Genomic DNA, 22,504 nt, shown 5'->3' on the forward strand with positions numbered 1-22,504 from the left:
ATTTGACCAAAGCTCTCAGAGAGGAGTTGGATTCAATGATCTTTGTGGGTCTCTTCAAACTCAGAACGTTCTATGATTCTACACATTAAACCACTGATTGACCCGACCCACATGTAGGACCTTTCACTTGGCTTTGCTGAATCTCATGATCTTCACTTTGTCATAGAAAGCAATCAAGTTAGTTTGGTGAGACCTGCATTTCGTGAACCCGTGTTGACTGGGCCCGATCACCCAGTTCTCCTGCAAGTGCTTCATGATAGCACTCACGATCACCTGTTCCATGATTTTCCCCGGCACTGAGGTCAGACTGACAGGCCTGTAGTTTCCTGGACCCTCCCTCCGATCCTTCTTTAAGATGGGTATAACATCAGCCCTCCTCCAGTTCAGTGGAACTGCCCCAGTCATCCAGGACTTCTGGAAGATGATGGAAAGGGGTTTGGCAAGCGTGTCCACTAACTCCGTCAGTATTTTTGGGTGGATTTCCTCCTTCCAGCATGGGGAGGTTGAGAGGACTGAGTCACATCCCTCCACTGTGGGTACATACTCTTGTACAGCCTGGTTTAGCCCTCGTGCCTAAAATACTGGAGGACTGATTCTGACCAAGAAAGCCTTCAGCAATAGCCACTAACGCAAACAACCCTTCCTACCCTTGGGTGAGGCTCAGGCAGTCCTTGATTTCCTACTCTTAAACCCAGAAACCTACAGTCGGTCCTTTTAGGGTGCCCAACAAAGCCAGGATCAGGACAGTGGGGCTTTTCCCGCTGGTATCCTCAAATCAGAAAGGCTACGAAGAGGCATCAGTGTGGGTTGGAAACATGGGCAAATCCAGGTGCTGTGGGGTGAGACACGTAGGACTGTCAGTGTGGGGAGGAAGAGAGGAGCTAATGCACGAGGAATTGCTCACCTGCAGCCTGGTTATCTGTCACAATCCATAATGTCAATAAGAACTGAAAAGTGATTCATGGGACCCTAAAGAGATTTAGGGCAACCCGGTCTACACTGAGCATCCTGGAGCAAAGCGCATGGCGCACAGTTAACTGTGCCCTGGCAAAGCCCACAGAGAGCCAGGATTTCAGACACAGAGGGGCAGAATGATGTCGCAGTAAGACAAAGATAGCTGTACTTGCCTTTCACAGACAGTTAATGTTACCTGCAGTAAGGCATTGTAACAGCTAAACTAGCACCCAGATGCAGACACGTGTTTACAGAGCAGCTGTTGCAACTATTGTAAAAGCGATCACACAGACATATTGCAAGAGCAATTCCTGTCTCCAGCATAAACGCCCCATCGCTGGAGCTTCCCTGCAGAGCACGAGCGCTGTTGCACAACTGCCCACACCTAGGGAGTCTGAACCAAACCAAGGCTTTGTCTTTGAAGGAACAGCCAAGGAGGACAGAGAGATATCAGCAAGGGAAAGAAGATGCTCAGGTGAGAGCAAGGTGCAGCGGCAGGGTGGATGCCTACAGCCAGAGGCAAAGGTACGGCACACCACTGCCTGTGGTGGAGAGGGTCAAGGGTTCTGGCAAGGCTGAAATTCCCCAACAGAGCCAAAATCCTCCTCTCCTTGGCTCTGGCTGTGGTCTCTGGCACTGATGTCAAAGAGGAAACACCTCATCCTTACAGCACCAGGGTCTCATGGCCTCCTCATCCCCACCCAGGAGCAGTTTTTTCCACTGTCCTGCCGCTGGCATTTTCCATCTCCAAATCCCACTGTTCAAAGGAGAGCCCTGAGAAATGAGCGAGGGACAGGATCTCCCATCCCTGGACCTGGGGGTCAAGGTTTGGCCACTTGGTTAGCAGGGTCATGGCTTGGCCCTTTGGATTCATGAAACACATCCAGGTTGACTCAGCATCAGAGCCACCTTTACTTTGCTTTTCCCAAATTTTCATCACTGCCTCGCGTTTTCTGCTCTAACTGGGCTCTGGAGATGCTTTCTCAGCAGTGCCCTCAGTGGGACCCATTAACACTACAAGAAACTTTATATCACAAATTTGAGTTTTACTTCTTGAGAAGTTTGTTCAACTTCCTCTAAGGGGCTGATGTTCATGAACTCATCATCAAACCCACCAGAGGGGTCATTAAAACGCCCTGGGCTGCTCCTCTGCTGCTGAGCTGGGCTGGGCTCCTGGGGCTGAGGGAGCTCATGCTCTGCCCACGAACAGCCCAACAAGCAGAAGGGAACTCCTGGGGTTTCTTAGAGAGATGAGCAAGGCAGAGAGAGCTTAAAGGCGGTCAGGAGGACGACTGACACCTGACTGGAGGAGAAATCTTTGCAGTCCTGGACACAGTAAGTCTGGGTGCAGGTGCAGGTGTCGATCCTCGTGGCCTCTCCTAAAGTTGGCCCAGCACCCAGCTCCTGGGATCTGTGAGGAGGGGGCTCTTGTGAGGCAGTCTGGAAGGGCTGTGAAGCCAGAGGGTGCAGCCAGGGGTGTCCCGCGCTGTCGTTCAGAGCAGGGTCCCTGCACCATCGGGGTCTGTGTGCTGGAAGAGAGACTCTGCCACTGTTTGGAGTCAGCACTCAGCCTGTCTGGGCAGATCCCCGCTGTGCTGCAGGGAGAGGCTGTGGGTGCAAGAAGCACCTGCTATCATGAAAGGGAGTTTTTGCTCTGCAGAGGCTGCTGCATGGACCGGGACTGTTTACAGCTCCAAATCACCCCAGGACAATTCTGAGGGGACTTTTCAAGGGGAAGGACAAGGAAGGGATTACATTGCCAATAAGGAGCTTTCCTGAGTCAGCCTTTTCAGTGTTCTACTCTTGGGGATTTTCAGGGAAGAGACGGAACAGGAGGCTCTCATGTTTGAACAAATCACTGAGACTCCTGAGCTGTAACTGTGAGTGACCAAGGGGTCTGACATGAGCCTCCTAAAGCACCTTGAGCTACTCCTCTGCCTATGGACAGCACCAGCAGCAGCTCTCCTGGACCCACCAGGTTGTTCTGCCCTTTGGAATCTCCAAACATGACCACGCACCTAGGAAGAGCCCTGCAAACAGGCAGGTTTTTGTAGGGGAGTGCGCAGAGGCTGGGATGGGGTCTGTGAGCAGGGAAAATGCATGGGACAGGGAAACAGCTCCATGAGGAAAATCCCCAGACAGCAGGGATAGGATCAGGAAATGAGAGGAAAGTTAAACCTGAAAAGATCTGGGAGGGAGAATTTACTTCATATGTTATCTAAAAGCCCCACGGAGAAGTGCAGAGATGCTACGAGAGAGAAAATGCTCTTGGGTTTGTGAAATGAGCTGTGCGTGTCCTGGACTGCAAGCGGAGGCTGAGACATTAGGAAAGGGTGAGAAATTGAGTGCTGTGAGGTGGACCCCTCTGCTCTCAGCAGGGCCTGGTGGCTTTTGAGGGTAACACTTGAGTGTGATCCCCCTCCATCTCAGAAAGGTGCAAGCACTTCGAAGCTGAGAACGAGAGCAGCTCCCGTCCCTCTGCACTGAAACACAGGCAATGCTCTCACCTCGCAGGATTCCCCCTGTTCTCCCTGAGTGTAGAAGGGATTCTGAGGGTTTCTGATATCCAAGAACACTGCCCAGGGTAGGAGCGGGAATGGTAAAACCCCAAAACTCTCAGCCTTCTTCTGCCCTCTCAGCTCCTCACCCCTGGCAGTGCAGATAGGCTGAACCCCAGCAGTGTTCCCTGTCCCCAATGTCCCCAGGACCCCCTGCTGCAGAGCAGGGCTGACTCCTCGCAGCCAGCGGGCAGAGGCCCTGCTCCTCCCGGAACATTGATCCAGCTCCAAGCAGGGCTCCAGGCATGGAGCTGAAGGAAGGGATGGGAGAAAAGGGACAAGGGGCGTGCATCAGCGGGAAGGGAATGAGAAATGGCTTTGATTTGGCTTAGAGAATTCTCCGCTAACTTCTCATTGTACTTTTCTTCTTCACTGCTTCACATCCAGAGGCAGCAGATGTCCAACAACAGCTCCATCACCCAGTTTCTCCTCCCAACCAGCTACAGGGTTCCTACCAACCCCTATAGTCCCTAGAAGACACATAGAGCCCCTACAGAACCCCTAAAGGGAACCTATAGTCTCTATAGGAACCCTATGGAAACCCACATACCCCTAAATATGCCCTATAGAATCATAGAATCAACAGGTTGGAAAAGACCCACAGGATCATCCAGTCCAACCATTCCCATCAATCACGAAACCATGTCTCTCAGCACCTCATCTACCCATCCTTAAAACACCTCCAGGGTAGGGGACTCAATCACCTCCCTGTTCAAGTGCCCAAGGACACTTTCCATCAAATATTTTTTCCTAACGCACAGTCTCAACCTCCCGTGGTGAAGCTTGAGGCCATTCCCTTTTGTCCTGTCCCATGTCACTTGGCCAGCTCTCCCCTCTCCACAACCTCCTTTCAGGTAGTTGTAGAGAGCAATGAGGTCTCCCCTCAGCCTCCTCTTCTCCAGGCTAAACAACCCCAGCTCTCTCAGTCGCTCCTCTTGTTCTCCAGCCCCTTCCCCAGCTCCGTTGCTCCTCTCTGGACTCGCTCCAGAGCCTCAACATCCTTCTTGTGGTGAGGGGCCCAGAACTGAACACAGGATTCGAGGAGCAGTCTCACTAGAGTCCAAGGGAGTAGAACCTCCCTGGACATGCTGGCCTGAGTTTTAAATTTATTTAAGTTATTAAAATACACAAACCTGCCTACAGACTCTCCTCTTTGTAACAGAGCTTGTCAAGTCTGAATCATTGTCATTAAATAATCTATCTATATCTATCTATAATCTATTTTCAGTTACATAGACTTTTCAATTCTTGCTCTGTTGCAAATACTAAGCATGTTCCGCCAGAAGATGTGGTTTTTACTAGCACTCATTTAAAGGAAAGCTCAAAAGAGATGCACAAAAACTTTTGTACACAATGCTGCTAGAGAGAATTTTCCATTTTAATGAATGAAATAACATATTTTTAAAAGTAATTAAGAGTAACGGTATTTTTTCAACACGTGTGCACAACTCTATGTCTGAGGGAGTTATGTGCATGCTGAGGGAATACTATCCCTGCTCAGCACGTAGCGACTGTGTTTTGGGGAAGGAAATTCAAACTTCAGACAGCTGCTGTCTGAAATCCATTTCTTTAATCATTTTTCAGCATCTCTTGCAAAGACCTTATCAGGCTGGTCCCCTTAAGCAGGAGCTTTTGTAAGTTCTGCCACATGTGGATGGATTTCAGCGGCAAGGTTGACATCCTGCCTCCAACAACAGCTACAAAATTCTCAACTAGAGCCATCAGAATCCCAAAGGCATCATGCAAACACCCAATAAAGCTGAAAAGCTGAGCTTGTCTTCTAAATTCTTGGTCAAAAGCTCCAAATGTCTATGTTGTCTCTGATCAGGAGGAGGGAAATTCATCTCTCCAGTATGGTGTGATTTACATCAGAAATTTACATCAGCCAGAAATGCAGCTCCTCTCTGTTTAAGTGGAAACGTCAACAAAAAATTGGTTTTATCAATCGAAATGTCCTTTAGGTTATCTGTGGATTGTAGTCCACCAATGCCCGGTTTCTGTGAACTGGCGACAGGCAGTCACTGAAAAACAAGTCTGTTCTCCATTAATGTTATAGTTGATGAAAATAATATCAAAAGCCATCATGAACTCAGAAGGTACTGATTTCATTGACAGCACCACATGAAATGAGTTCTACTTTTTGCTGCTAGTTTTAATTACTGCCTTTCTGCATTTCTTTAAAGCATAGACAGATCTGCCTCAGATGCAGCATTCTCCAGGCTGTCATTCATTTTCTGATACTAAAGCTAATTGGCAGCGCTCTCAGAAAAACAAACAAATAAACAAACAAACAAAACCCCTGTGCCTTACAAATACCCTTTAGATATAAATTCTTAAGAACATATAACCAGCTCCGTACTCTTCAACTTCCAGATGTTTTGGTAGAAAGTAAATTGCATCCCTAATAGGCTTCTTTGACAGGACAGAGCTCATGCAAAACTCACATCACATTATGCTCTTCCTGTGTTTTCCAGCCTTGAAAACCTAGAACCTAGTCAAGCTTTTCATCAAAGATAGTAATGAGAGGGGAAAAGAATAAAAAGTAAAAAGACTCAGTTATACTCAAGGTACGTCAAAGTGCATCTTCTGAGATACTTTGACTTCCCTATTACCACTCCTAGTGACCATTCACACACAAACACCAATGCTCAACATTTAAGATCTGTTGCAGTTGATTTCTGTCTACTCCTTGCCAGCGTTTCCTCATCTATATTTTTCAATACTGCATGTTTTGATGTGCACGGCAGTACCTAAGTAAAACACACACTGTCTATAATTCCTCTGATTTAGAAAGTTCAGTCAAGCAACCAACAAAGAGTTATGCCCATGTTTCATCCTCAAGGAGGAAGAAAGAGTTCCTTTATACTTCTGAAGCTTTAAGAAGTCCATTTGCAGGCTTTGCCATAACAACCCTGGTGCCAGAAACATATTTTTAGTTCCTGCTTTAATTGAGATTTACACAGGACCTCCTTGCAAATGCTAGGATACAGGGCAGAAAGAAAGAGCATTTGCAAGGAGTCTTAGCATTTTAATCACAGTTCAGATATTAAAATGTCATTTGGGGCTTGCTCTGACATGTGGTCTGAGCACTAAGCTTTTTGCTATCCTCTAAGCCCAGCTGCCACATACACCATGACTTCTTCCACCACCTTCAGTCAATGAACAGTGTTCAGGGCTCCTGCACCTCACCACGGCTTCAATAAGTGTGCTCCGACTCAGGGCTCACCAGGGGAGCTTCTCAGCACTTCAACTTTGCTTCAGGCTTGCTTGGAGCACGAGGCTTCATCCCTGTGCCTCGGCCCCCAGCAGAAGGTGGGCAAGGGGCAGGTTTGTGAGTGGTTTGATGGAAAAGAGCTTGGTCACCTACCAGAGATTAAAACCCAACCAAAGAAAGAGACCAGAGAAACTCTGTTAGAGAGGAGCAGAAAGAAACATCAGGGCTGACCTCTGTTTAACTGGGGGGGTTTGGGATTCTGGAGACTGGAGCTCCCAGAGGACTCAGCTCTCCAAATGGAAACATCCTTTAACTTCAGATCCTGATCCTGACAGGGATATTACAGACTGCCCCACCTCTATTTTGCAGTTACCTTGAGCGTTTGCTTGTCCCTGTCCAGTTCTCTTCTGTGATCCCAAAGTCTGTTGTAATCTGACAGTCAGCGCTACAAACAAGCAGCCAAACCCCTCTTCCCTCAGAGATGGGAAACTGCAGTCACAGACGACGCCGGCACCAGGAGAAGCCTTCGGGTCTGGGATAGGATTAAAAAGGGAGGCCTTGCGAGCACCTGTTTTCCACAAGATGACCCCATCCTCCTGATCTGGGTCACGTAAGGGAACTTTGTTCTGGCAGCCAATAGAGAAAATGGCAGTGTGACCACAAACCCATCCAGGCTGGGGGGAGGGACTCCAGCTCCCAACATGCCTTGAGGGAGGAAACCAGCTCCCAGCATTCTTTGGGGAGGGGATCTGAAGCTGTCACCGTGCTTTGGGGAGTGTTATAAATTTAGCCCAGTAAAAGATAGGAATTGGTCCAATTAGGTCGAATCAGAATTTATTAGCAAGAAGACAGACAGGCAAATACAGCGCTGGGCGACTGGGGAAGCCCTTCGCTTCTCCACAGTGCGCCCTCACCCCAGCAGACCTCGACTTTTATAGGCTCGCGTGTCTCTCCTTGTTGCTAGGCCTTCTCCTTTACTTCCTCAGTAGACATTGGCTGTCTCGAAGTCACAGGACGTTCCTCTGTGCATGTCTCTCCTTGTTGCCAGGCCCTCTCCTTCACCTCCTCAGCAGATATTGGTTATCTCGAAGTCACATGATGTTCTTCTTCTTTTTTGTGGTTTTCCTCCCCTGCAAAGCCCTGATACATTAACAAAACATCATGTTTACCTTTAACTTAAATGCTGCAAAAAGCGGGGTCCATTACTTAGAGCAAATACAAAACGCTATTTACAAGGGTGAACGAACAAACTATTTCAAAGGTTCATCACACCTTCGCAGGAGTCAATGAACAAACTTTCTCTTGAAGTTTATCAGAGGGAGAGGGTCTGATTCTGTCACCGTGCTTTGGGGAAAGGGTCTGAAGCTGCCCAGGGAGGTGGTTGAGTCACTTTCCCTGAAGGTGTTTAAGGGATGGGCGGACGAGGTGCTGAGGGGCATGGGTTAGTGTTTGATAGGAATGGTTGGACTCGATGATCCGGTGGATCTTTTCCAGCCTGGTGATTCTATGATTCTGTGATTCTACAAACTCTGCCGAGGTCTCTGCGGTGCCTGGAAGCAGAGCGGCGGGTGCCTAAACGACAAATGTCAGCGTTAGCAGGTGGCAAGGGGTGCCCTGGGGTAGTGAAGTGACAGCCTGGCAAATTGCTGCTTCAGCTCCCCAGAGAAGATCCCTTTGGCTGGTTCGCTTTAGCCCTTCTACCAAGGGCCTGACTTTGGAAGACAATGTTCACACAGGCGGGTGTGGGGGCATTCTGCAGGCTGCCTGAGGTCCCCGTCCAGGCAAGAAGAGGATTGCCAGCTGAGTCCTGCCAGAGTTTCTTCCACCCTCCTGAGACAGAGTCTGCAGATATCCCTCTGGTGCACCACTGCCTTCCGCGGCAGGAGGCTTTGCTTTTCAAACCTGTCTTTCTGCAGGTGTTTGCTAGGTATGTCTGTGATGAAGCACGTGCCTAACGCATTCCAGTTCTACGTGTAACGTCTTCTTCTGGGGGAAAAGGCAAACCCACAGAATGCCATGAGAGATGGAATGCTGGAAAGAGGCAGAGCAGCTACTCGGATCCATCAGGAAGTACCCTCCTCCGCGAGACATGCTGTCCGGGGTTTGTGGATCTGCTATACCTCTGCCTGATGCGATGCCACCAGCGTGCCTGCTCCCGCTGCTTTCTGGAGGATGAGTGGAGAGGTTTAAGGTGGTGTAAGGTGCCAGAGCCTTCTGGCAGCCTGTGCCTGCAACCGCTCTCTCTACTTAGCCGTAAACCATCCCTTGTCAGAAATGTTCCCCAAGGGAAGGGGCAGTAAGCCGTGCTTCTCGCTGCCTTTGTGCTTTCTGACTCTGTCCTCACAGGTGCCCATTTCCTTTTACCGGCTGAAGCTCTGCCACCCCTGGGCTCTTGCACTTCATGTCCACCATAAAAGCATGTTTTCTGTCATCAGACTGACCCTTGGTCTCCCGCGCTTCATGGCCACAATAAAAGCACATTTTCTGTCTTCTGAGTGTGTCTGCCCTCCCTGCCCTCCTCTCCCAGGCAGGTCTGGTGGCCCTCATGAAAAGACACTGCCCTGAAGCGAGAGACGCAAACAGCCAGTGCTAGGCAACAGCCTGAGCAAGAGCCCAGATGTTTTTTCTTTTTTTCTTTGACATGCAGAAACAGAAAATGCATAAGGAATTTGCTTTATAAAAAAATCTTTTAGGTTCTTCTATTTGGGAGCTGACAGGGAGAGATTTTATCTTTAAATGTACGTGTGCACCAGATGCTTTCCTGCGCATTATGTGCAGAGGAGATGTTGAAGGAGGGCTGGCAACATCAGGCATGAATTAGACTTGCTGCACCCCTCCCTCCTGGGGGCTGCAGTGGGCAGCTCCCACGGAAAGCAGTATGGCCCAGCTCCTTGTCCCCAGTGGCCGGGGCATCGCTGGCTGGTGGCATGTGCCCACCTGCTGAGGGCAACCCCTGGGTGCCTTCACAGCCTAAAATCCCTGGGGACGCAACAAGGACACCTCCTGCTCCCTTAGAGGGGGCAGCAGTGCCCGGGATCCATGGAGGATGACTGGGGTACAGGGGTGGGCTGGGACGTGGAGAGGGCTGGCAGCGTGGAGGTGGGCTGGGGATGTTGAGATGGGCTTGGTCTGTGGAGATGTGGTGATGACTTGGAGATTGGCTGGCACGTAGAGATTGGCTGGGGAAATGGGGCTTTGCTTGGCATGTGGAAATTGGATGGGAAGTAGAGATGGGCATTGGATGTAAAGATGGCCTGGCAGGTAGAGAAGGGATGGGGATGGGGATATGGACTGGGGATGTGGAGATGGTCTGAGGACATTAAACTGGACTGGGGAAAGGGAGCTTGGCTGGAGATGTGGATATGAGCTCAGATCCTGTACCTGGACTGGGACGCAGAGATCAGGTGAGGATATGAGATGGGGCAGAGAAGTGGAGATGGGGTGAGGACATGGAGATGGGCTGGGGAAGTGGAGTTGAGTTGGGGACGTGGAGATAGGCTGGGGCATAAGGGTGGGGTGGGGACTTGGAAATGGGCTTGGGATATTGTGATGGGCTGGGACATAGAGGTGGGCTGGGAAGGAGACATTGAGATGGGGTTGGACTGGGGATTGTAGCCAGCAGGCAGGGGCATCCACATCCCTGGAGACGTGCAGGCTGGTGGCACCTGCCTACCTGCTCTGGGCAACCTTCAGGTGCCTTCACAGCCTCAGATCCCTGGGGATGCAACAGGGCCACCCCACTGCTCCCTTAGAGAGGGCTCCAGTGCCCTGGATCCATGGAGGATGATCAGGATATAGAGAAGGGCTTTTCTCTGTGAGTATCTTTAGGCAAATTTTTGTTCTTGGCGAGACAGCCGACAGAATCCAAGTGTGCTCCTTGAACACAGCAGGAATCGGGAGGTCCCAAAGCACTCACACAGTGTTGGGAGAGGAATGTGAGGTGACCTGCATCTGATCAGCTCACAGGTAACAAAAAGGAGACGGGTGGCAATACTATGCTTTGGTCTGCTGTGCGTCAGGATCTTATTCATATGCAGGAAACGCAACGCTGTGAGGTCAATTCTGTCTCTTGGGTTGACAGAGCAGCAGCAGGGACATGGCTTAACTGAACAGAACCCCTTCCTCTTGCCCCTCGCACTTAAGACAGTGATAAGCATCGATGGGATCACCCCTCACTCCCCTCCTCTCCAGGTCTCTCAGCCTTTCCTCATAAGAGAGATGCTCCAGTCCCCTCCTCATCTCTGTGCCTTCTCCTCTTCTTGTCATTCTCTGTCTGGAGAGCACAGAACTGGACACAGGACTCTAGATGGAGCCTCCCAAGGACAGGATAGAGGGGGAGGAGAACCCCCCTTGCCCGGCTGGCCACACTTTTCTCCGTGCATCCCTGGACACCCTTGGCCATTCTCTATCTCTCTGTAACAAATTTGGGCTGAGCCCTCAATTAGTAACCAGCCATGGGTTGCTTTGTTGATGAAAGGGAGCAACTGTGGTGGAACAGGAAACTAAGACAACTAGGGATGGGAGTCGGATTTTCTGAAGAATGTGGAAAAATTTCTAAAGAAAATTGTGTAATAGTTTTAGCATGAAAGTCCTAAGAGTGGCACAGGAGAGCCAAGTACGCTTATTAAGCTGAAGCAGCACAGGAGAAAATGTTGTACTGGGAGCACTGGGAGCCCTGGTGTCCATACTGGGAGCACTGGTCCCATACTGGGCCCACATTGGTGCCTTACTTTTCTGTACTGTTGCCGTACTGGGAGGACTGGTGTCCATTCTTGGAGCCATGGTCCCATAATATTCCCACACTTGAGTCTTACTGGTCTGTACTGAGAATGCTAGGAGTTCTGACATCCCTGGTGTCCCTAGTGGAGCATTGGTCCCATACTGATGCCACACCGGTGCCTTATTGGTCTATACTGGTGCCATACCTGGAACACTGGTGTCCCTGGTGTTGGTACTGGTGTCCCCGCTGTCCATAGTGGCAGCATTGGTCTCATACTAGTCCCATTCTGGTGCCTTACTGGTCTGAGAGCCTTGTTCTCCATACTAGCGCCTCTGGTGTCCATACTGGGAAAACCAGTGACCATACCGGTGCCTTCCTGGTCTGTACTGGGAGCACTGATGTCCATATTGGTGTCCATGGTGTCCATACTGGGAGTACTGGTCCCTTCCTACCTCAACCCTCCTCTGTGATTCTTTTCTCTGCTTGGACTCCTCAAGCCTCACGACTCAGCCCTGATGCTGGCTGGAAAGGATTCCGGGATAAGGGCTGATCCCAGATGCCTCCAATGGGGCTCATCATGAAACAATCTCTCCCTAGTGCAAAATATCGTACGGCAGACACAGTCAGAAGAGAGAAAACGTGCTTTTATTGCGGACATGAAGGGCAGGATCCCAGGGGTCAGTGTGAAGAGAGCCCGTAAGAGCTTGGCTCTTCCTAGGTCTCTGGCTGCCCTCTTTCTCCAGCAAGTGCTGCCAGGAAGAGCAACCCCCTGGCAACAGTCTTCTGCACAGACAGAAGGGTCAGGAGTGGGAAAGGCTGCTTGACACACTTTCAGGCACTGCCTCATAACCAGGGCTTTCCCGTGTGCAGCTGAAGGTGCTGGTGGAGCTCGTCATGGAACACTGCTGTGAAATCTTTGGGGAGGAGACAGAGTGCCTTTCCGTTCCCTCCACCTCTGAGGAACTAACTGCACCCTCTGCTGCTTCCCTCTTCTGATGCAGCAGACAGGACACCACCCCCAGAACACAGTTTACAATAACTCCCTGCACTCTGCCGCACGTTGCGTGAGTTGGGCTGGCTCTGAAATGAATGGCTGTGTGTCTGAGATGCAGCATCACTGCAAAGTGAGTGAGGAGTTGTGATTGTTGTGTGCTGTTAATTTGTTCTGTGCTCCGTGAATTTTTTAATGTATAATAGAGTGCTGGAGTGTGGAAGGAAGTTAAAACTTTAGATCCTAGTGGGGATAGAAGCGAGGACACCAGGGTGGGCTTGAGCTGCCGACCTGTGCCACCAAGAAGTTTCAAGTAATATGCAGGTAAAACTAGGTAAAACTACGCTGCCCCCCGCCCAACATGCCCGGCTCCCACAACCAGCGCCTCTGTGAAATCAGCCCGGGGCCGAGGGCTCTGCAGGCAGCGGGAGCCCGGCAGGCAGTCTGTCGGCTGTTGTCCTGGTGGCAACAAGCTTTCAGTCACTGTGGTGGCACGTGTCGCTGGCACCATGCGCGTGCTCCTCGTCCTTGTCCTTCTGTCTCTGTGCCAGTCCGTGCAGGGCACAGGTGACACCTGCGAGTGAGTGGCCCCAGGCTCGGGGAGGGAGCAGAGGCGGCTCGGCTGGGGTTCGCTGGAGGGTGCCCGCTTGTCCCTTGTGGCCACACCTCAGCTCCCCCGACCCAGGGTGGGAGGTGCTGGTCCCCGGCAGCACGCAGGCTGCAGGCACAACTCCTCTGCGGGGCTAAAGGAATCCTAGAGGCACCGAGTAGGACAGTCACGAGTTTCTGGTCTCCAAAAAAAGAAGTCCTCGCGTCCCGGGTGCAGAGATGGGTTGGGCTTCCTAAAAGCAGAGGTGAAAGGCAGCGTCAGCCTGCGAGGACATGTGCCCCGGGAGAGACGGGTCTGACCCCTTCCCCAGGGAGAGACGAGTCTGACCCCTTCCCCAGGGCCAGACGGGAGGGACGCGCTACTGAGATGCCTCTGCAGAGGCAAAGGCAAACCCGAGGGAAGGGGCTCCCCCAAGCAAGGCAGGAGAACCGGCAACGCGCTGCTGACACTTCCTTCCTGCTTGTGCTCCCAGCTCTAGCATCAAACGATGTGCTGCAGGAGGCTCAGGTCCCCCTCATCGATACCCACGTCTGCAACGGCAGCGGCTGGTACCGCGGGGCCATCCACCAGCACAACCTGTGCGCAGGATATCCGCAGGGTGGCATCGACACCTGCCAGGTAGGAGCGGGAGACGACACCCAGCAGCGCAGGCAGCCCCGGCACGGCCGCCCCAACCCCCCTCCCAGACCAGGTCTCGCCGGCTCCGGCACCAGAGCGGAGCCTTTCTGCGCAGGGAACACCGCTCTGGAGCTGCTGGGAGAGAGCACGAGCCAGGCCTCACGCCCACAGAGACCCCAACGTCCCCTTCATCCTCTCTCCTCCGCTGCAGGGAGACTGCGGCGGTCCTCTCGTCTGCTGGGATCCACGGGCTGAGCACTTCTGGCTGATGGGAGTGACCAGCTGGGGCAGAGGCTGCGCCAGAGTCCGTCGGCCAGGGGTCTACGTCTCCACTCGGCATTTCTTCAACTGGATCCTGGAACAGACGGAGCTGCAGCCAGCAGGAACGCCTGCGCCAACCCCACTGCCAGCACTCACCTCAGCGACCCTTCTGAAGCCAACGCAGACCGACAGCGCTACGCCCTCTCCGTTCCCGTACCAGAAGCTGGTGGCATTCTTAAAATTGATGTGGGAGCTCCTGCAGTACCCGTGGGCTGGAAAGGCTTGAGGGACAGAGCAGACATCGTTGCCCGTTTGGTATCTGTAGTTAGGTTACAGATTTAGGTAGTGCAAGTCTTGTTGAATAGCTCTGAATTGCTTTGTTAATCAATGGATGAATAAATGGTTAATCAACTGATGCCTAGATAGCAGCTATTTTAAATTTGCGATCCACCTCAACAAGCTGTAAAGTGCTGCCATATCAAAGTCTGAAAAAACTCCATCCAGGAAGACTCCTTCAGCCCGTGTAATAGTGGGAAATGGAATCCTTCCCAGACATCACACTGGAACCTGGAGTGCTTCTCCATGCAGTGGGGCAGAAGATTCAGTTCCTCACCCCACAGTATGCTGGGAGCCTGCTGCAAACTTGATTCCTTCACCCTAAGTGGGGATTTTTGATATAATAAGTCTTTTACCCCACGGCACGTTGGGATCTGGATTGTTTGATTCCGCATGGAATGAATGCTGGAGCTGGGTTTCAGTGCCCGGTGGCGTGCATGGAGATGATGTCCTTAGCCTGGCCACTCGCTGGGAGATGGAGTCATTTCTATCTCTTGGCATGCTTGGAGATGGAGCCCTTCTCACCACGGCACGGTCGCGGCCGGTATCTGTCACCCCACGGTAGGCTGGGAGCTGGACTCCTTCACCCCTCGGTACGGCAGGAGCTGGAATCCTTCATCCTGCTGCATCTTGAGAGCGCAGTCCTTCACCCCACATCATGCTGGGAGTTTTCTCCTTCAACCCATCGGCTCCCAGGGAGCTGGGTTCCTCTCTGCTGGACACTGGGAGCTGGAGCCCCTCACCCCTCAGTCTGCTGGGAGCCGGGGTCCTTCCCTCTATGACAGGCTGGAAGCTGGAGTCTTTCAGCCTGTGGCGTGCTGGGAGGCTGAGCCCATGGCTGCAGGGCAGGCTGGGAGCATGAGCCCTTCACCCCACAGGATGGTGGGAGCTCAGGTCTTTCACCCCACGGCCTCCTTTTGCTGGGAGGCACTCCAGTCCCCTCAGCTCCCTCTGTCTCCCAACCCCTGACTTCAGCGCGCTGCTCTGGCTGAACATCTGAGCCACCCCCGGGGCCCCAGCTGAACGACCTTCTCCCCTCCACTGCAGGGACCCACCCGGGAGAAGATCCTGCAGCGGCAGGGAAGGCCAGAGTTAGGAACAAGGGTCTTCTTTGCCGTGACAGATGCTAGGGCTGCAAGGACAAACTGCACGCACAAGATTCCCAGTCACCCGTCCGCAATGAAATGGAGCAAAATATCCCCCAACAATCCAGCGACCACTTCTCAGGAAGGTCTTTTTTAGCTCTGGTGCCCCGTAGGGTATTTTCCAAGGGACGGCGAGAACCCTTGTATGCCATCCCAAGGGAGTTCAGGGTAGTAAGGGAATACCTGGAGACACAGCGAGTGCATTTCTCTACAGTGTAAGGGAGGTTCTGGTTCAGTTTCTGGTTTCTGGTTCAGTCCAACCACTTTGGTGGCTGAGATTTGTGATGCATTCCACGAGCCAAGGCACAGCCACCTGGTGACCACAGAGGCAGATGCACGGGGAACCTCAGAGTTGTTTTACCACTAGGCCAAGGAGCGAATGCATTGACTCAAGGGCAACACTCCTTCATTGACGGGGCATGTGAGGAGGGGAAAAGGACCACAGGGTTGCAGACTGAGAGATTCTGACCAACTGCTACGCAGAGCACCGGAACTGACTCGCAGGTGAGGCGATGCCCGCTGCCGTGTTGGCGCTTGCTGCAGCTCCACCCACCTCCTGAACTGCTCCGCTCCTTTCCCTCGTCTGACGAAGCAGACAGGACACAACCCCCAGAATGCAGTTTACGATAACTCCCTGCACTCTGCCGCACGTTGTTCGAGTTGGGCGGGCTCTGAAATGAACGGCTGCGTGTCTGAGATGCAGCATCACTGCAAAGTGAGTGAGGAGTTGTGATTGTTGTGTGTTGTTAATTTGTTCTGTGCTCCGTGAATTTTTTAATGTATGATAGAGTGCTGGAGTTTGACAGGAATTTAAAACTTTAGATCCTAGTGGGGAGAGAAGTGGGTACACCGGGGTGGGCTTGAGCTGCTGTCCTGGCCACCAAGGAGTTTCAAGTACTATGCAGTAGTTGAAAAGGAAAACCAGGCAGGACAGCTTGCTCACTCTGCAAAGCGAGGGGCAGTGCCAGAGACAAAGCGCTTGAAGCTTCAAACCTTTATAGAACGGACAAACCCTCCTGCCAGGGCTGTGGCTGCTGGGCAGCAGGAGCGCCTGCACCAACCCCACCACCAGCGCTCACCTCAGCGACCCTTCACAAGGCAACGCAGGCCGCCAGCGCTACGCCCTGTCCGTTCCCTGCCAGAAGCTGGTGGCATTCTTTAAATTGATGCGGGAGCTCCTGCAGTACCCGTGGGCTGGAAAGGCTTGAGCAGCACAATGGACAACCTTGACCATTTGGTATCTGTACTTAGGTTATTGATTCAAGTACAGAAGGTGTCGTTGAATAGCTTTGAATTGCTTTGTTAATCAATGGATGAATAAATGGTTAATCAACTGATGACTAGATAGCAGCTATTTTAAATTTGCGATCCACCTCAACAAGCTGTAAAGTGCTGCCATATCAAAGTCCGAAAAAATTCCATCCAGGAAAATTCCTTCAGCCCCTGTAATAGTGGGAGTTGGAGTCCTTCCCACACGTCACACTGGGACCTGGAGTGCTTCTCCAGGCAGTGGGGCAGAAGAGTCAGTTCCTCAGCCCACAATATGCTGGGAGCTGGAGTGCTTCACCCCATGCTGCAGGGGGTGTCCTTCACCCCAGGCCATGCCACAAGGGGAGTTCTCGCCCTCTAGCACGCTGCCAGTTGAGTCCTTCACTCCAGAGCATGTTGGGAGGTGGAGGACATCATCCTGCAGGGTGCTAGGAGCTACAGTCCTTCCCCTCGTGCCGAGCCAGAAGCCGGAGTCCCTCACACCTCAGCGGGGAGAGGGCTTACATCGTTCCCCCTGCAGCACGCTCGCACTGGAGTCCTTTTCCCCACGACATGCTGCGAGCTGCAGTCCTCTCCCCAGCAGCAAACCTGGGCGCTCAAGTCCATCACTCGACAACGTGCTGCGAGCTGGAATCGTTCAATGACCAGAATGCTTGGAGATGGAGCCCTGCATCCCAAAACACGTTGAGAGCTGGTGTTCTTCACGCTGCAGCATGTTGGCAGCTGGATTCCCCCAACCCACAGCGTGCTGGGAGCTGGAGTCCTTTCTTCTGTCCCTCGCACCCCTTAGATGCTTGGAGCGGGATCGATCCATCTTCTGGGGAGCTGGGAGCTGCAGTTCCCCATCTTATGGCATGTGAGAGCTGGAGTGTTCAGCCCACGGCAAGCTGGGAGATGAGGGCGTTCACGCCACCGTACGCTGCGATCTAGACACTTTCAGCCTATGACACGCTGGGAGCTGGAGTCCTTCACCACACAGCAGGATGCCAGCTCGATTCCTTCACACTATGGGGTTTATTTTTGGTATAAGAAGTCTTTTTCCCCATGGCACGGTGGGATCTGGACAGCAGAGAATCCAGCGGGGCCATCAGGGGGGTCTGACCTGAGCTTCTGCCCCCCCCGTCTCGTCTCCCGTTTGCAATGCCCCACGCTGACCCCACCCGACGTGCCCGGCGCCCACAACCAGCGCCTCTGTGACATCAGCCCGGGGCCGAGGGCTCTGCAGGCAGCGGGAGCCCGGCAGGCAGTCTGTCGGCTGTTGTCCTGGTGGCAACAAGCTTTCAGTCACTGTGGTGGCACGTGTCGCTGGCACCATGCGCGTGCTCCTCGTCCTTGTCCTTCTGTCTCTGTGCCAGTCCGTGCAGGGCACAGGTGACACCTGCGAGTGAGTGGCCCCAGGCTCGGGGAGGGAGCAGAGGCGGCTCGGCTGGGGTTCGCTGGAGGGTGCCCGCTTGTCCCTTGTGGCCACACCTCAGCTCCCCCGACCCAGGGTGGGAGGTGCTGGTCCCCGGCAGCACGCAGGCTGCAGGCACAACTCCTCTGCGGGGCTAAAGGAATCCTAGAGGCACCGAGTAGGACAGTCACGAGTTTCTGGTCTCCACAGGACCTGCGGACTCCGTCTGATGGATCACGGCTACAGCATTTCGCGTGTCGTTGGAGGCAGAGATGCCCAGGCGGGGTCCTGGCCCTGGATCGTCAGCATCCAGAGCCCCTGGGCAGCCGGCATGTGGCACGTATGCGGAGGGACCCTCATCAGCCCAGAGTGGGTCCTCACAGCCGCCCACTGCTTCATCGAGGCCAGGTCAGGAGCGCCAGGGAACAGGGACATCCCCATCACGCTGGCAGGCGCCCAGCCTGCAGCACCGCGGCAGACCGGCACCCCGTTTCCTCGCGGTGCTCCCGGTCCCTCCCAGCCCAGCGGAGAGACGGCTCAGGAGAAGGCTGGGTTCCTGCCACCGCCTCCTGTCAGCCTCCAGCTCGACGGTTCTCGGGCCTGAGCCGCGCTCGGGCGGCCGCGCTCTCCGCACCACTGCTTCCCTCTCTCCCCTGGGAAGGAGAAGGCAGCCAACAGCCGAGCTGCCGCAGCACGTGGCTCCACTCCGCAAAACCCTCTTTCCCTTTGTCTCACAGGAACATTGAGGCATGGCGTGTGGTGGCCGGTGCCACCCAGCTGAGTCACCTGGGTCCCGAGGCTCAAGTGCGCAACATCAAGCGGCTCCTGGTCCACGATCAGTACAATAACATCTCGCAGAGCAATGACATCGCCTTGCTGGAACTGGACCAGCCCGTCCAGTGCAACGTCTATGTGCAGGTCGCCTGCGTGCCCCAGCCCTCGCTCAAAGTGTCCCAGCTGACCACCTGCTACGTGGGCGGTTGGGGTGTCACCGCCGAGGGAGGTGAGCTCCAAAAAAAGAAGTCCTCGCGTCCCGGGTGCAGAGATGGGTTGGGCTTCCTAAAAGCAGAGGTGAAAGGCAGCGTCAGCCTGCGAGGACATGTGCCCCGGGAGAGACGGGTCTGACCCCTTCCCCAGGGCCAGACGGGAGGGACGTGCTGCTGAGATGCCTCTGCAGAGGCAAAGGCAAACCCGAGGGAAGGGGCTCCCCAAAGCAAGGCAGGAGAACCGGCAACGCGCTGCTGACACTTCCTTCCTGCTTGTGCTCCCAGCTCTAGCATCAAACGACGTGCTGCAGGAGGCTCAGGTCCCCCTCATCGATACCCACGTCTGCAACGGCAGCGGCTGGTACCGCGGGGCCATCCACCAGCACAACCTGTGCGCAGGATATCCGCAGGGCGGCATCGACACCTGCCAGGTAGGAGCGGGAGACGACACCCAGCAGCGCAGGCAGCCCCGGCACGGCCGCCCCAACCCCCCTCCCAGACCAGGTCTCGCCGGCTCCGGCACCAGAGCGGAGCCTTTCTGCACAGGGAACACCGCTCTGGAGCTGCTGGGAGAGAGCAGGAGCCAGGCCTCATGCCCACAGAGACCCCAACGTCCCCTTCATCCTCTCTCCTCCGCTGCAGGGAGACAACGGCGGTCCTCTCATCTGCTGGGATCCACGGGCTGAGCACTTCTGGCTGATGGGAGTGACCAGCTGGGGCAGAGGCTGCGCCAGAGTCCGTCGGCCAGGGGTCTATGTCTCCACTCGGCATTTCTTCATCTGGATCCTGGAACAGACGGAGCTGCAGCCAGCAGGAACGCCTGCGCCAACCCCACTGCCAGCGCTCACCTCAGCGACCCTTCTGAAGGCAACGCAGACCGACAGCGCTACGCCCTCTCCGTTCCCGTACCAGAAGCTGGTGACATTCTTAAAATTGATGTGGGAGCTCCTGCAGTACCCGTGGGCTGGAAAGGCTTGAGGGACAGAGCAGACATCGTTGCCCGTTTGGTATCTGTAGTTAGGTTATAGATTTAGGTAGTGCAAGTCTTGTTGAATAGCTCTGAATTGCTTTGTTAATCAATGGATGAATAAATGGTTAATCAACTGATGCCTAGATAGCAGCTATTTTAAATTTGCGATCCTCCTCAACAAGCTGTAGAGTGCTGCCATATCAAAGTCTGAAAAAACTCCATCCAGGAAGATTCCTTCAGCCCGTGTAATAGTGGGAAATGGAATCCTTCCCAGACATCACACTGGAACCTGGAGTGCTTCTCCATGCAGTGGGGCAGAAGATTCAGTTCCTCTCTTGAATGTGCTTCATGGTAGCACTCAAGTTCACCTCTTCCATGACTTTCCCTGGCACTGAGGTCAGATTGACAGGCCTGGAATTCCCTGGATCCTGCCTGTCACCCGTCTTGTAGATGGGCACAACATCAGCCTCCAGTCCAGTGGAACTTCCCCAGTCTTCCAGGAATAGTTGGAAGATGATGGGAAGGGGGTTGGCAGCCACATCTGCCAGCTCCTTCAAAACCCTTGGGTGGATCCCATCCGGCCCCATGGACTTGTGGGTGTCTAGCTGGGAAGCAAGTCTCTAACCACTTTCTCTTGGATCACGGGAGCCTCATTCTGCTCCTCTAACTCCTGGGTGTGTCCACAGATGGACAACTTTCCTTACAACTAAAGACTGAGGCAAAGAAGGCATTAAGTACCTCAGCCTTTTCCTCATCCCCTGTCACTGTTGTTCCTTCTGCATCCAATAGGGACTGTATATTCTCCCTAGTCCTCCTAATATATTTATAGAAAGATTTTTTATTATCTTTCACAGACTGCCAATCTGATTTCTAGTTGGGCCTTAGCCCTCCTGATTTTTTCTCTGCACGATCTCACTTCCTCCCTGTAGTCCACCCAAGACACCTGTCCCTTCTTCCAAAGCTCATAGACCTTCTTCTTCTTTTTGATGTCTCTCAAGATCTCCCTACTCAACCAACCTGGTTCTTTTCCCCCACTGTCTCTTTTTCCAGAACACGGGGATGGCTTTCTCCTTAGCTGCTAGGATTTCCTTTTTGAAGAGCTCCCAGCCCTCATGGGCTCCCTTGCCCTTAAGGACTGTCTCCCGTGGGACTTTGCCAACCAGCCTTCTGAACAGTCCAAAGTCTGCCCTCTGGAAGTTTAATGGGACTGTCCTGCTAACCACCCTCTTCACATCACCTGGAACTGAAAACCCTATCATCTTGTTACTGCTTTGTCCCAGGCGTCCTCCTACCACCACATCCCTCACAAGGCCTTTAACTTAATCCCTGCTTTGATCTTCCCCTTGAAATATCCTCTTAGAAATGTCCTGATCTGTAGGTGTGAGCAGCCCTGGCACACTCAGCACCCTCTTGACAGCAGAAGGACCCTCTGCTACCAAGAGTTACATCTCCCACCCACAACTTCTCCCCACAGCGCCAGGGGAAGCTCCCCAGGCAGGCTGAGTGCTCACCCTGGCCAGCAGCAGAGTCCTTGCCCCGGTACACAGAGCCTGGGGGCAGGGACCCTGCTCTCAAGGACAGCCCAGGGCACCCCTGGCTGCACACCCAGCTCCACTCTCTGATCATATCCCTGGGGGAAGGCAGATTCCATGCCCTGTCCCTCTGGCTGTGCAGCAGCAAAGCCCTGCTCCAAACCAGGTCCATTTTCTCTAGACTAGAGAAACTTCAATGTAGCAATTAATGCATGGACCTCGTCGATGGGGGTGAGAATTGAGATCAACTTTATTTAGAGAATGCAAATCTTATATATTTCCTCTGTATCCAGTAACAGCTATCCCAGTGAATTTCCACTTCTGAGAATCCCACAGTGCAGCGACAGAGTGCAACCTCCCTGTTTTCCGCAGATGTGCCCCTTCATGTTTTCCGCCTAGTGCATTCCTCTCCTATTAACCCACAGGTCTTAATAAAGATTTCAAGGTCTCAACAAGCCAGCAAGCATGAGAACAACAGCCGTTTGCTCCGTGCTTGCTGCTAATATTGTCTGTTTGCCCCAGCATACACACAAAATTTGAACTGGGCCAGCTTTCAGAGGTCTTCTCAGAGATCTTTTTCAGAGATCGCTTGGCAAAACATGGGCTGAGTGGGAGCCTCAAGGCTGTTGTTGATGGCTTGTTTGATAGGAATGGTTGGACTCGATGATCCTGGAGGTATTTCCAACCTGCTGATTCTGTGATTCTCTGATTCTGTGATACCTCAGTGATTCTGAGTGGAATTGGCTTAGAACTGTAGAAAAATTAGTTGACAGCTGTTGGATTGTGTCACGGAAATGCTTTTAGGTGCCTGAGTGGAGGAACTGCGAAGCTCACCAGTAAGCCCTGGGAAGCAAATCCTCAGGGCAGGGCTTGCTCCCTCCCAGCACGGATTCTGATCAGGACAGGGGTTTCCTGAGCACCCAGTGAAATTTTTGGAGCATTGAGCA

General features: G+C 53.1%; 1 protein-coding gene across 1 annotated transcript; it reads left to right on the forward strand.

Moving 5' to 3' along the window:
* Nucleotides 1–17,989: 17,989 nt before the first annotated feature.
* LOC138725328 (acrosin-like) lies at nucleotides 17,990–20,033 on the forward strand. The gene is made up of 5 exons (XM_069866124.1): nucleotides 17,990–18,060; nucleotides 18,280–18,477; nucleotides 18,807–19,072; nucleotides 19,341–19,486; nucleotides 19,698–20,033. The coding sequence occupies exons 1-5, from the start codon at nucleotides 17,990–17,992 to the stop codon at nucleotides 20,031–20,033; spliced, it is 1,017 nt and encodes a 338-aa protein (XP_069722225.1).
* The last annotated feature ends 2,471 nt before the right edge of the window (nucleotides 20,034–22,504 follow it).

Source organism: Phaenicophaeus curvirostris, chromosome 11 (genome assembly GCF_032191515.1).
Source record: "Phaenicophaeus curvirostris isolate KB17595 chromosome 11, BPBGC_Pcur_1.0, whole genome shotgun sequence".
NCBI lineage: Eukaryota > Metazoa > Chordata > Aves > Cuculiformes > Cuculidae > Phaenicophaeus > Phaenicophaeus curvirostris.

Coding starts and splice junctions, on each gene's coding strand:
- LOC138725328 (XM_069866124.1), top strand. CDS start 17,990: ATGCGCGTGCTCCTCGTCCTTGTCCTTCTGTCTCTGTGCCAGTCCGTG. Junction 18,061..18,279: donor GGCACAGGTGACACCTGCGA/GTGAGTGGCCCC, acceptor TGGTCTCCACAG/GACCTGCGGACTCCGTCTGA. Junction 19,487..19,697: donor GCGGCATCGACACCTGCCAG/GTAGGAGCGGGA, acceptor CCTCCGCTGCAG/GGAGACAACGGCGGTCCTCT.